We start from the raw sequence: 14,618 nt of genomic DNA, 5'->3' as shown, positions 1-14,618 counted from the left end.
GATTTAATTTTGCTCCAAGAAACACGAAACCTGTCCCAATTCCGGGCTATATAGAAAATCATATTCTGGCAGAAAAATTCACAAATTTTGGGCACCTAAGAGGAGGATTATCAATATATGCCACTACAAAATATGGCTGGTTAATATAAGAATTAGATGCTGGAGAAGAGTGGTTACAAGCATTAAAACTTACTGGTAAACTCTGCCCCAGCAGGTTAAGTTGGCAACTAATACTAATTAACGTATACATCCATCCTAAGAAAAAGTTGCAGAAGGAACAATTTCTAACATTGGTGAATCTGATTAAGGTGCCTACAAAGGACCCACAAACATAGTAATCTGATTATCTCGGGAGATTTTAACAGCAACCTCATTACTAGTAAACAAAACAGAAGAAAGTGGAGGCATGACCTGGGAATGCAATTAATTACTCGTGAGTCGGAAGTTCTAGGCTTGACCATCTTGAACGGCAATGTAACCGGAGACAGACCAGCAGCCATCACGCACCTGAGTGGAAAAAATCTATCAATTATAGATTTCACCATTGCCACTTATCCTCATGATCGATTCTTTTCAAGTCTGTCCACGCCCAGAAAGAGATCACTTCCTGCAGATTACGAACATTAACATCATTCTGATCCAGGCACGAAAATTAAAGTCTCTAGTACAATACCCGGAAAAGTACAACCTGAGGAAATTAAAGTGGCGAGGATCAGACACAAAGATAATAATGGATACAATTCAGGATCATGTGAATCAACTAGGGACACAAAAAGAAGAAGAAATAGTAAAAGATTTGGAGCTTTTGGGTCGTGTACGCATCCAGAAATTCCCAGTCATTCCTGGACGCCAAAAGAAAATAGATACCAGGAGGGAACCATGGTTTAACATTCAACTGCTTGATCAAAAAAGAAGGTTTGCAAGAGAGGCACGTTTTCAAGCAGCCGCAGCAAGAAAGGGAAAAAAATAGATAAAGGTAAATTTAAGGAAATGCGGAAAATATACAAGGAAAAATCGAGGGAAGCTATAATAGAGTACAAAGAAACCATCTGGAACAAATTACTGTGGGCAAGCAAATTGCCAATAAGTAGGAAATTCTGGGGAATAATAAATAACCTGAACAAGGGACCAAAACTCCAACTAGAAGCAGGAATAGGCGAAGAAATATGGACACAACATGTACAGAACATAGAACATGTATAACAACACGGACCATAATAACTACGCTTAACCGACCATGGCTTTAAAATCACTGGAAAAGCAAAGGCACAGAGAAGAAAAAAATCAGTCCCCAGCCTCAGGAAGAATGTCATCAGACAGAACCAGAGACAAGCATCAACGAACAAATTAATCTAACCGACGCTAAACAACTAAGAGGAATAATAAAAAAAACTTAAAACAGAGGGGGCATTGGGACCTAATGGGCTCCCAAATGCACTATTCAAACAGGCACCTGATTTCTGGGCAGACTATCTCATGCCCTCTTCAACAACATCTATCGAGAGAACAAGGTCCCCACTCCTGGAAAGGGAACATAATTCATCCAATATTTAAACAAGGAAACCACATTTAGCCAGAAAATTATAGATTGATATCCCTGATAGATGTAGAGGCCAAACTTTAAGCATCATGTCTCCTAGCTCACCTTCAAAATTGGATAGACGAAAATAGCGTAATTCCAAAGTTCCAAACAAGTTTTAGGTCAGGGATTGGAACCATCACAAATCTGGCAATTCTGGCACTTTTAACAGAAAAAGTAGTAAAAAGAAAAACATGATTATTTTCATGTTTTATCGACCTGAAATGAGTGTTCGATAGAGCGACCAGAAGCCGACTTTGGGGAAAAACTAAAAACCTGGGGGTTACCACTTAATCAATTAGATGCAATCATCGCCCTTCACAGTGAAACCTGGGCGAGAGTGAAACTAGGCGATGGAAATAGAACAAGAGCCAGCATAAACACACATCACGGCATAATACAGGGCTGCATCCTAGCACCAAGCCTATTCAATTTGTTTCTAGCAGACTTAACTAAGTACATGCTATCACATAAGCGAAGAGTCACCCGCCAACCCTAGCCAAAGAGTCAATTCCTTTTTTACAGTACGCAGATGACATTGTTGTGTTGAGTCAAAGCCCGATTGGCCTGCAAAGAGCAATAAACAACCTAGTAATCTACATTGACCAGGAACACCTTGAGTTGAACAAAAAAAATAAAAAGGTTGTACGCCTAGTGGATACCAAGAAAAATAAGTTCAAATGACACGTTAATGGAGTTCAAGATGAAGAGCAAGCGTCTTAAAAATACCTGTGCATAAAGCTGGGATGGGGCACGACACATAAGGACCATAAAATGGATTTAAGAGCTATATCCCAATCACTAATCTTCGCCTTCAGATTGTTGAACCAAAAACTGGGCTACCCGGCCTACACTCTCCTCTCTAAAGTGATGGCAGCACAAACATTACCCACCCTGTCATACAGCCTAGAAACATGGTGTCGTAAGGAGTCCAAGTTATTGAATGAGCGCCATACTAATGTATACAAGGCCGTCTTCAGTCTCCCTAAGTCCGCATCCCCCGCACAGGTATGGTTAGAATTTGGTCTCATGAACCAGAAATTCTGAAGCATGAATTCCTTTGTGCAGTTGTCGCAAATGTTGATAATCAGAGCCCCGCTCATTGAACAGTATATGCTGGGAAGAGATCAAAGCCCAAATGGACCAAGAAACACCCAATACATGGGAAGCTCACTTAAGGAAATCTTTGGCAGAATTAGATATCCAACCAGCATGGGACAGCATGGTAGATGAGGCAACATTTAACAAGGTTAGCAAAGATTCTGCAAAAATGAAATCTCTCTAGGAAGATAAAAAAACCTTGTCCAAAAGATGTAATGCGTGGACAATGATAAATTCCTATACACACACACAGCCTCAAGTTTACGTAGCAGCCCATTTCTGCATCGAAATAAAAAAGAGCTTAATTTATTACCGTTTAGTAATTCATGACATGAAGGATCTACTACCATCATGGAAAAATAATCAGCAAACTGTCGATTATGTGGCTACTTTAACGAAACAATAATTCACTTGTGTGTATGTCCCACAATTAAGGATCTAAGGAAATCCTTTTTAATATCCATTTTTAATGAGTTAAACATTCATACATGCAGACAAGCCGTGATTAGCTGGATGGAGGGTTCCTCAATCATTTTGTCTTGCCGGGCACAAAGTATTTTACACAATTAAGGAAACTCCTCCGGCAAGAGGATTCTGAACACAAGAGTGTTAGCTGAAAGAACAGTTTCTGGAAAGTTCTGTTTTAAAAGGTTTTAGAATAACTGTCCCTGCATTTTACATTGCCATATTATCAAGGGTCCCAGGCACCATTTATAATTGGACAAAGTTACACCTGGTTCCTAAAGTAGGATTAACATCGAACTTTTTGTTCCCAAGGTCCTTACATAAAGATTGATAGATACATGAATCATCACAGACAGTTTGCACTTCACAGACTCTACTCTTCTAGACGCTTTAGCACTTTAAGTACATGGCCTGACTAGTTGCAACAGTCTTTAATCCACCCTGCCATTTGAGTTTCAGCAAACAGTGACCGTTGTGGTTCCTGTTTACGAATCCTTATAATGCTATTTGCACTTAGAAAGACATATGCTATCAGGCACAGTATTATGCACTTAAGCCTTAGCTGTATATATGCATCGTTCATTTTTGTATACTGTCTGTATTTTCTATAAACCTTATATCATTTTTTATTACCCTGCGAATATTAATGTTATGGTCCAGTGGCATCCAGGGAGTTCTTATTGTGATATTTGTATTTTACCTAACTTGTAAGGATTTTAAGTAATCACACAATAAACTTTGACATGATATTGTAGGATATTTTTTTAAATCATTTTCTATTGTGATCTGATGTATATTTTGACAATGTTTTAATTAAATTTGAAGTATATATACGTTTGCTTTGGTTTTCCCTTTTTAGACTGGTGAAGCAGTATGATAAGAATGATTGAATAATAGTGTATACAAAGGTTGGTTATTCACTCGCCAAGAGTAGTTGTTTTCAAAAATTGACACAGCTTGCCTCATAGTCCTTATGTTGCTGGATATGTGATGCATGATGGCAGTTGCCCTTAGTGTATGACCTCCATTAAGGATGTGATTGATACTATTAGCTGTCTGTCATATGTTTTACACTGGCATGCTTATTTATGTCCTTTAATAAAAAGATTTGACAGAAAGTGCCCTGAATGGGTGGCACATGACAGATTGAACACTATTGAAACACTAGAAATGAATAAAAATATATGAAAACTTTTTGACCCTACTGTATGCTAGTCGCCTGAATATCGAAATCAAAGTGAGATTTTTTGGAATTGATATAAGACACTCTTAAATATAACCCATTCTATGTTGTCTCTTTCAAGGAACTATTCGCCCATGGTATGTGATAGACTTTTTGACTCACTTTAATGTTTGTTTCACTTTCTGCTTCCAATATTTTATCTGCATAATTCCAATGAGGAATCAGGCTCCAGCCGTGGTAGTGATCTTCTGCTTTCCGTTGGTCTGCCTGGATAAGTTATTAGTCCTATGATCTTGCAATGATCACTGAAAGTATGTGTCTACGCTGTTCTGGTGAAAATAGACCTATTTGATAAAATGTATATGATTTTGAAGTGCATTATGAAACTTTTTGTTCTAATAAATTTCAGGTAGGAGACACCTCGTTTGATTTGCCAGAAGCTAATGTCTTGATTCAGATTTCTTCTCACGGTGGGTCTCGAAGGCAGGAAGCTCAGCGATTGGGGCGAGTGCTGCGAGCAAAGAAAGGTAAAAATAAAATGGCTTCCGCTGTACCACAGTGATTAAAGTGCTCTTTTCTACTCTTGTTATTAATGTTTTTTTTTTTTAATAAACACATTTTATTGATTTTGATGACAGTTTAGCAAAATACATTAACTACAACTCGTGCATCCCACTCAGCATCCAATCTCATTAGCAAGCAACAGTTAGAGGTACGGTTCTCTATGTGGATAATAGTCCGTCATTTTCCCACCATTGGCCCCAAATTGTTCTGGATTCCCGAGGGCAACCCCGGGTGATGGAAAATGGTTCCTCCTGTTTGCATACCAGTCCATACCGGCTCATCAAAATTTGAGACTGGATGCTTTTAGCTATTTTTAGGAGCATGCAATTTCATGTTTGGCCACCAAGCCCGCCACCCCCACCAACGTCCTCTCTTTCGTGGCCCTTGTTATTCCTTTTCTTTGTGCAAAGGTCAGGTAGGGTGGAAGTTATCAAAACAGGCAGCTCCTGTTTAGGTCGAACCTAAGCAGTGTGCATGCGCTGTCTGGAAGGCCTGCTATATTTGATAAAGGACTTAGCTTAGGGTGACCAACTGGCATGGGTGCAAATTCAGGACAGTGAGTGTAAAAATTCAGGACAAAGGGTCACAATTCAGGACAAAAATTCAGGACAAAAATTCAGGACAGAGGGTCAGAATTCAGGATAAAATTTGGGACAAAGGGTATGTTTTGCTGACACAACAGAGGAGGTCGGGCAATAATACATAAGTAAATAGACAACCAACACAAGCACAAGTCAAAATAAGTTTATATTCGGTTGAGAGAACTTTGTACTGTATCTGTTGTGTGTGCGAGTGAAACTTAAACACCTGCGTTTGCATATTTAAAAAAATAAATAAAGAAAATGATCAAAGCTGAAGGCTTCTCAGATCTTACATGCCCCCTCTCCCACACTGGAAAAAAAACACCTGATCTGATCAGTCATCCTAAGGGGATGTGATTTGTAAATACTAAAGGGCCCGGAAGGCAAGGGTAAACATGAAAAAAATAATAGCACAAAAGCAGAAACTTTGCACTATTGGAGAAAAATAAATAAATAATAAAGGACAATCGTATTTGTACCATTATCACTGCTTGTGTGACAGTTTAAGAGGCTAACAGTGGATGCACCTGGGTAACATGCGCCAAATCAAACCTCCACCACCCCAGAGCTTGGCCCCTAGTGAGGTGGCAGGAGCACGTAAACAAAAGCAGTTTGCCATGCCCTGGGCTCTGGCAGGAGGAGGCCCAGCAAATGATGTGACTGATCTGGCTCGCACAATATGTGCACACTCTCATCACAATGTTTCCCCCTTTCCAGGGTGTCCACCTTCATACCAGCGCCAGCCTTCTGCGGCCCCGCAGAGATGCTTGCACCAACAGATGCCACCGGGACTGTACAGCATGTGTGATCTTGGGCACCAGGCGCTCAGGATCCCAGGCTGGTTCTCTCCATGGTCAGGCAGGTTCATTGTTGTGTTTCCGAGCTGCAAGATAACAATGTCCTCCCAAACCACTCGCCCTGTCAGGTGGCCTCTGACCTTCTGCTCCTCTCTGTAGGAGCAGGCCTGGCTTCAAGATTCTGACTCTGGGAGGGTCATGAAGAAACATGGGTGTGCCAAGATGATGGATGTGGTGGAGGCAAAAAATAAAAGCATTCAGGAAGATTGTGAGCATTGGGGAGAGAAGTTAGCCAAACAGGTAGGGTGGTTGATCTCTGAGCTGGGGAACCGGGTTTGAATCTCTGCATGGACTCTCAACATTTTGTGATTCTGGACAAATCACTTAATATCCCTGTGACTACTAAAATGAATGTGTCCATCTGTAACATAACTGGTGCTCATGTAAAGCGCTCTGATACCTCCGGGCCTAGTTTGTGCTATATAAAACTCCACAAAAAAAAGATCTGCTGTTTTAGACACCGACAATATAGGCCCACTTTTCACAAGTCTAAGAAGTGAAAGATGCATATGTTTACTAATGTTTGGCCTAATTGAACAGAACATTGTCCCTTCTCAGTACCCACATTTTTGGGTTTTTAATCTTGATTCCACCATTGCATCCCGCACTAATTTTCAATCTACAATGCTTTCCATTAGCGAATGGATGTACCATAGCCAGCTGAAACTAAATCCTGATAAAACGGAGCTTGTCTTAACCGGAGGACCTGCCAACCCTTGGAATGCTAGCTTCTGGCCTTCCTCTCTGGGCACCCCTCCCAATCCTGCAGATTCCGTTAAGCGTCTTGGCGTAATTATTTGTAAAGATCTTTCAATGAAACCCCAGATCAATGCAGTTACCTCTGCTTGTTTCTTCCACCTTCGCAGAATCCGCAAAATCTGTAGGTTTCTGTCCACGGGGGCTCTCACACTCGTTATCATGGCCCTGATCACCTCTCGTATTGACTACGCCAATGCTCTTTATGCTGGCATCCCTGCTTACCAGCTCCACCGTTTGCAACTTGTGCAAAATCAAGCAGCTAGGCTAGTCTTTCGTCAGCCAAAACATCAACACGTCTCCCCATTAATGAAGAACCTCCATTGGCTCCCGGTCGCCAAACGTTGCATTTTTAAACTTGGCTGCACCACCTTCAAGGCATTACATGATCAAGGCCCTGCCTTTGTAGCGTCTAGGATCCATCGGTACGTCCCTTCCCGTGATCTGCGTTCCTCTTGCCATAATCTGCTTATCATTCCAGCATTTAAGCGGAAAAAACATGGTGGCCTTTGCTTCTCGCTTTTGGCCCCCAGGTTATGGAATTCACTTCCGAGTGAACTTAGACTACTTCCCAGCTTTGCTTCCTTCAGGAGATTACTCAAAACCCATCTGTTTCAGCAGGCCTATGCGTAATTAGGCGTCCATCCTCACTCCGTTGTTCTTAGCGCCATGAAACCGCCTGGGTCCGTGCGCTGTACAAATACTTTTTACATTACATTACATTACAAATTGTACTATTTTAGGCGGTACTGGGCATAAGGCATGGCTGCAAACCATACCCTCTGAGCACAGCTGTAAGAAGTGCCAGTTTGGATGTTCATGGCATTTGTTAGAGGGCAATGGTAGTGACCGTGCTCAAGGTCAACTAAGCATAGCCATGCCTAGACATAATAGTAGGGAAGAGATTTTGGGCTACAGTGCATGACTAAAAGGTATGGGTTGCGAAGGTGGAGGTGCTCTGTTACCATAACTGACCATACTCTTATGAATGGCAGTGTGTTTTGGTTGTGGATCATTAGTTGAATATCTTTTCAGCAGCGATTTCCAAACTCATATTTCACAGGAATAATGTCATACTGATTAATTATTTGTATTCTCTATATTATTATTATTTATTACAGTATCAACCAATAATAAGACCAGAAATTAGTGTAATGTAGTATACTAAATTCAATCAATCAATCAGCAAATTTGTAGAGCGCGCTACTCACCCGCTAGGGTCTCAAGGCGCTTGGAGGGGGGGGGGGGTCGCTACTGCTCGAACAGCCAGGTCTTGAGTTGCTTTCTGAAGGAGAGATGGTCCTGGGTCATCCGAAGGTGGGTGGGGAGGGAGTTCCATGTCTTGGCCGCCAGGTAGGAGAAGGATCTTCCTCCGGCGGTGGATTTGCGGATTCGTGGGACAGAGGCGAGGGCGAGGCTGGCGGATCGGAGCTGGCGGTGGGTGTGTAGAATGTGAGGCGGCTGTTGAGGTATTTCGGGCCCATGTCGTGGAGAGCCTTGTGTGCGTGGGGGAGGAGTCTGAACGTGATCCTCTTGGTGACGGGGAGCCAGTGCAGGTCTTTCAGATGGACAGAGATGTGGCTGTGGCGAGGGATGTCCAGGATAAGTCGCGCAGAAGAAACACTCGGCCCTCAACACTCGGCCCTCAACACTCGGCCCTCTGCCCTCAACACTCGGCCCTCTGCCCTCAACACTCGGCCCTCTGCGCTCAACACTCTGCCCTCTGCCCTCAACACTCGGCCCTCTGCCCTCAACACTCGGCCCTCTGCCCTCAACACTCGGCCCTCTGCCCTCAACACTCGGCCCTCTGCCCTCAACACTCGGCCCTCTGCCCTCAACACTCGGCCCTCTGCCCTCAACACTCGGCCCTCTGCCCTCAACACTCGGCCCTCTGCCCTCAACACTCGGCCCTCTGCCCTCAACACTCGGCCCTCTGCCCTCAACACTCGGCCCTCTGCCCTCAACACTCTGCCCTCAACGGGGAGCCAGTGCAGGTCTTTCAGATGGACAGAGATGTGGCTGTGGCGAGGGATGTCCAGGATAAGTCGCGCAGAAGCTTTCTGTATGCGCTGGAGTCTTTTCTGGAGTTTGGCTGTGGTTCCGGCGTAGAGGGTGTTCCCGTAGTCGAGACGGCTGGTACGAGGGCCTGGGTGACCATCTTCCTGGTTTCGGTGGGGTTCCACCGGAAGATCTTTCGGAGTATGCGCAGGGTGTTGAAGCAGGAAGACGAGACGGCGTTGACTTGCTTGGTCATCGTGAGGGAGGAGTCCAGGATGAAGCCCAGGTTGCGTGCATGGTCCGTTGGCTTGGGTGCGGTGCCCAGTGCATGGGGCCACCAGGAGTCGTCCCAGGCGGAAGGGGATGGTCCGAGGATGAGGACTTCCATCTTGTCTGAGTTCAGTTTCAGACGGCTGATCTTCATCCATTCCGCGACGTCTTTCATTCCTTCCTGGAGGCTGGCTTTGGCGGTGGCGGGGTCGTTGGTGATGGAGAGGATCAGCTGGGTGTCGTCGGCGTAGGAGATGATGTTAAGGTTGTGTTGGCGTGCGATGGCAGCGAGAGGGCTCATGTAGATGTTGAAGAGGGTGGAGCGGAGTGAGGATCCTTGCGGGACGCCGCAGATGACTTCGGTGTCCGTGGATCGGAACGGGGGGAGGCAGACTCTCTGGGTTCTTTCAGCGAGGAACGAGATGATCCACTCCAGGGCCGCTCCTTGGGTTCCGGTGTTGCTGAGGCGCTGGATCAGGGTGCGGTGGCATACGGTGTCGAAGGCTGCTGAGATGTCTAGGAGGATGAGGGCAGCAGTTTCCCCGTTGTCGAGCAGGGATCTGATGTTGTCGGTAGCTGCGATGAGAGTGGTCTCAGTGCTGTGGTTTGCTCGGAAACCGGACTGTGATGGGTCCAGGGATCCGTTGGTCTCGAGGAAGGCAGAGAGTTGTCTGTTGACGGTCTTCTCGATGACTTTGGCAGGAAAGTGAAGGAGCGAGATGGGGTGGAAGTTCTTGAGGTCCGTGGGGTCCGCGGTGGATTTCTTCAGGAGGGTGCTCAGCTCGGCATGTTTCCAACTCTCCGGGAAGGTGGCGGATGTGAAGAAGCTGTTGATGATGTTCCGGAGCTGGGGTGCGATGATGGAGTAGGCTTTGTTGAAGATGTGGTGTGGGCAGGGGTCGGTTGGGGAGCCGGAGTGGATGGTGTTCATCAGGCGGGTGGTGTCTTCGGGTGCTGACAGGGGTCCAGGTGCAGAGGGTGGTGGTGGGGGGCGTTGGTTCGGTGGTTGGGTGCGTGGTCTGTGCGCCGAAGCTGTTGTGTATGTCGGCGATCTTGCCAGTGGAAGAACGAGGCGAGTGAGTCGCAGAGGTCTTGCGAGGGTGTGATATCGTTGTTGCCGGCGCTGGGGTTGGAGAGCTCTTTAACGATGCTGAAGAGTTACTTGCTGTTGTGGGTGTTGTTGTCAAGTCGTTCTTTGAATGTTGTCCTTTTGGTGGTGTGAATCAGCTGGTGGTTTTTGCGGGTGGCGTTCTTGAGGGCAGTCATGTTTTCTGTTATCAGGTCATGGCGCCAGGCTTCCTCGAGGGTGCGGCAGGTTTTCTTGGAGTTTTTGAGGTCGTTGGTGAACCACGAGGCTTTCCTGCTGCCGGACCTACTGGGAGGGTTCTTCAGTGGGGCGAGGTCATCGGCGCAGGTGGTGAGCCACTGTTTGAGCTTGCGGGCTGCTTCGCTCGGGTCCGTCGTGTTGGTGGGTGGGTTCTGGCTGAGGGCGGTGGTGAGCTGGTCGGCGGTGATCTTGCTCCAGTTTCTGCGGGGGACCTGCTGCGGGTGGTGGTGGGTCATGGTTCTCCTGAAGTTGGTGAAATTGGTGACATGTAGTGTTTTCAAGGCATATTTTAATGTCCCAAAAACATGTGATGTTAAAAGTACATAACGTAAAGTTATAGAGTTCTAGTGAGATTTACAAATCACTCTTTCCTAGTTGAATATCATGTAAGTATGTATAGAAATGCAGCAATACAAATTATGATCTTGCCGTTTCTTTTGCATCACACCCATCCTTTGCCTGAAGGGTAAGAGCCTCCTCTGATAGCATTCCTCTCCTCCACCTAAAAACCTCTGCCTGGTTCACTATCAGCCATACTATTGGGATTGTTTATTAATTGATTTGGGAATAGATGGCTGATAAATTTGACTCAAGTATTCAGGATTTAAGACTTAGGAGCTTATACTGTCAACGGGGATAATTCCAAGCCTGTTCCTCATGCTATTAGCATGGGTAAAAATGACTGCCCAATTCTGTTTTTCAAAGGCTAAAGTAAGGATCTGTGTTGTTCAGGCTTGTGCACAGTATTAATCTCTGGACTGTGGTATTAACATCCTACTTGGATTACCAAAACCAGGCACAGTGTTCAAGGTAAACTCCTTACATGGGCCTTGGTCACTGGGATAATCAAATGCATAGTTTTTAACAGAAGTTCAGGGTGAAATATGTGCAGGCTACAACGCAAAAATATACCTCAAAGGAATTGGCATACATAAATTGTATCTTGATAAAAAAAACACAGTGATATACAGAATTAGTGATCAATAAGCCGAGACTTCTTGCAATATTCACAAATAGTTACAGTAGTTGCTAATACTAAGATGTTTTTTTTAATCTTCAATGATGTGATTTAGTACTTTTGATACTTGTTCTTTTTTGTGTGTTGCCGTTTACATTCCATTTTAACTTCAACTCACACTGAAACCTTTATTTTTTTATTGAACAAATATACAAATGTGTCTGATAGTGCTTGATATAATATATTCCTTCAAAAAATATATTTAGCCACATTGTACCATTATAAAGCATTCTAAATAGCAAGAATTTGTATTTGTCTAACCAGTGATTTCCATTTCATCAACTTCGAAAGGATGAAATGCTAAGAAGTCCACGTTGGTGTTCAAAAGAGAGTCCTACAGGTTACACATGACTCTAGCAAAAGTCACAAACTGCACTTATAACTATCTAAATTCACACGCATATTATGTGAACTAAGCTGAATGGTCCGGAAAATTCTCTTATTTCACTGTCACAACGCAACATTTTTCTCATTTAGGAAAGGCCCTACGAAAGAAAGAAAAGAAAACAAACCCCTACTAATATATATATTCTCTAAGTGTTCTCCCTGAGAACAAGAGTGTGTGTTTGTGTGTGTATACACATGTGACATTTCGCTGCCGGATTCCCAATTGCTATGGGCGCTTGCAATCACTGTATTTTGCTGTAGTGGGAGTGTCAAACACCCTGGTGTTCTTTTGGGTGTGGGAGGCATCAACATCCATGCCTGCTGACTTTCCCACCTATACATGCAGATACTTTTAGGAACCTAACTAAACATCATACAAGTGAGGTGATTAACCTCTTCCATGCTCATGACAAGGTCAGCTCGTCATGCAGTACACTGGAGCTGTGCTTATGACGAGCTGACCTTGTCATGAACAAAGGAGTTTCAATATGTTCAGCACCCAGCGGGAATTGCCTTAGCATTGAAGGTGTTAAACTAAGTGTAAGTGCACACAGACACTTGGAAAAATAAAAAACAAATGTACACTATTTGTTTGAGTACAGACCTTGGGAGAGCCAGGGGCTCTCTTGGGTGGGCACATACAATAGGAGTCAAGAGGGAAAAACAGAACTAGGACGCCCTCCACTCAGAAAGTCAACGAAACACCAAATGTCCTAGTTCTTAAGGCAATTTAATTACAAGTCTGTGAACACCACTGGTACGTCAAATAATCACCCCAGCACACCTCTAGCTCTAGAGATAGTTACGATGTCCCAGTCTATTGCCATAATAAAAGGCAGCCAAACTCTGATCAAAACATTACAGACAACACAGGACCCACATTCACCAAAAAGGACGACGAAAAAAATGTGTGAATAGCTAGGTGGCACCTCACGGGCGCACCACCAATGGGACCCCTGGTTGGTACTCACCAGGATGGCCCTGTTCTCATCATCGGTGCCACCTAGCTTTAACGTAAACGTGTCCAAGACCCCAAAAAAAAGAAAGGGGCAATTTATGCGATACAGGGGTAATTGCTCTTCTACTGCAGTTTATAAGGAACAAGCAGAGGGGTTAAGTAGAAAGCTGAAGGATCGTGACTACCCACGTAAAGTTATCAGACATGCTGTGTTCACTGCACCATTCACTGTCTCCTTTCTTTTTTTTGGGGTCTTGGACACGTTTACGTTAAAGCTAGGTGGCACCGATGATGAGAACAGGGCCATCCTGGTGAGTACCAACCAGGGGTCCCATTGGTGGTGCGCCCGTGAGGTGCCACCTAGCTATTCACACATTTTTTTCGTCGTCCTTTTTGGTGAATGTGGGTCCTGTGTTGTCTGTAATGTTTTGATCAGAGTTTGGCTGCCTTTTATTATGGCAATAGACTGGGACATCATAACAATCTCTAGAGCTAGAGGTGTGCTGGGGTGATTATTTGACGTACCAGTGGTGTTCACAGACTTGTAATTAAATTGCCTTAAGAACTAGGACATTTGGTGTTTTGTTGGCTCTCTTGGGTGGGCCTGGCTCACCCGGCCCTCCTTCTGGAACCGGGCCTGTGTAGGAGCCCTCAGCCGCACAGTAACAAGCCTTTAAAAGGTTCACAAACTTGAGAATCAAAAAAGGGACCCCAGGGCATCCGAGTCAAAAATCAGTGATGATGGTATGTTAGGGAGAGTTGTAGGCTCAGATCTTGTATGCCTCCTCTCCCCCACTGAAAAAATAAAACAAGCATTTACAATGCAATGGTCTCGGCATTATTAAAGGTAGAGCTATTGGCATTGCTCTTGACTTTTTTTTTTAAATCATAAATAAATGGCATTGTCATTTACATTGCCAATAGCTTAATCGTTTTCATATGCGAGACCTATTGCATTAACACCCACACACAGAGTAAGTAGTAGAGTGAGTAGTTGATAGTGAGTAGGAGAGTTATTAGTAAAGAGTATTAGAGAGCGAGTAGTAAAAAGTGAAAGAGTGAGTATTATATAGTGAGAGAGTGAGGCAGGATATAAGTCCCTTGTAGGTTTATAGTAAACACAATCGTTTTCTCAAGCACAGTGCAAGTGCTATACAGGTGAAACCTAAAATGAGTACCAGGCATTAGCAAACGATCACCTGAATGGAAATGTACAGATTTGCACTTTGGCCCTGACAAATTTGGTGGAAACCGGATACTGTAAAATATTCAAAATATATATGTTCGGAATCCATCGCACTTACTGCCCTCAACACGCTGCCCTCAACACTCTGCCCTCTGCCCTCAACACTCTGCCTTCCGCCCTCAACACTCTGCCCTCTGCCTTCAACCCTCTGCCTTCAACCCTCTGCCCTCAACACTCTTCCCTCAACACTCTTCCCTCAACACTCTTCCCTCAACACTCTTCCCTCAACACTCTTCCCTCAACACTCTGCCCTCTGTCCTCAACACTCTGCACTCTGCCCTCAACACTCTGCACTCTGCCCTCAACACTCTGCACTCTGCCCTCAACA

General features: G+C 44.4%; 1 protein-coding gene across 2 annotated transcripts in view; it reads left to right on the top strand.

Annotated features, from left to right (window-relative positions):
• Positions 1 to 14,618, top strand: part of ERCC3 (ERCC excision repair 3, TFIIH core complex helicase subunit) — a 2,074,468-nt gene that overhangs the window by 1,733,830 nt on the left and 326,020 nt on the right. For both annotated transcript variants that reach the window (XM_078676352.1, XM_078676351.1), the window contains exon 13: positions 4,738 to 4,855. In XM_078676352.1, the coding sequence (XP_078532478.1) occupies positions 4,738 to 4,855 (118 nt within the window). The remainder of the gene's footprint in view (positions 1 to 4,737; positions 4,856 to 14,618) is intronic.

Source organism: Lissotriton helveticus, chromosome 2_1, assembly GCF_964261635.1.
Source record: "Lissotriton helveticus chromosome 2_1, aLisHel1.1, whole genome shotgun sequence".
Lineage (NCBI taxonomy): Eukaryota > Metazoa > Chordata > Amphibia > Caudata > Salamandridae > Lissotriton > Lissotriton helveticus.
Note: the sequence above shows the minus strand (reverse complement) of the source record. Positions and strands in the feature narration are given on the sequence as shown.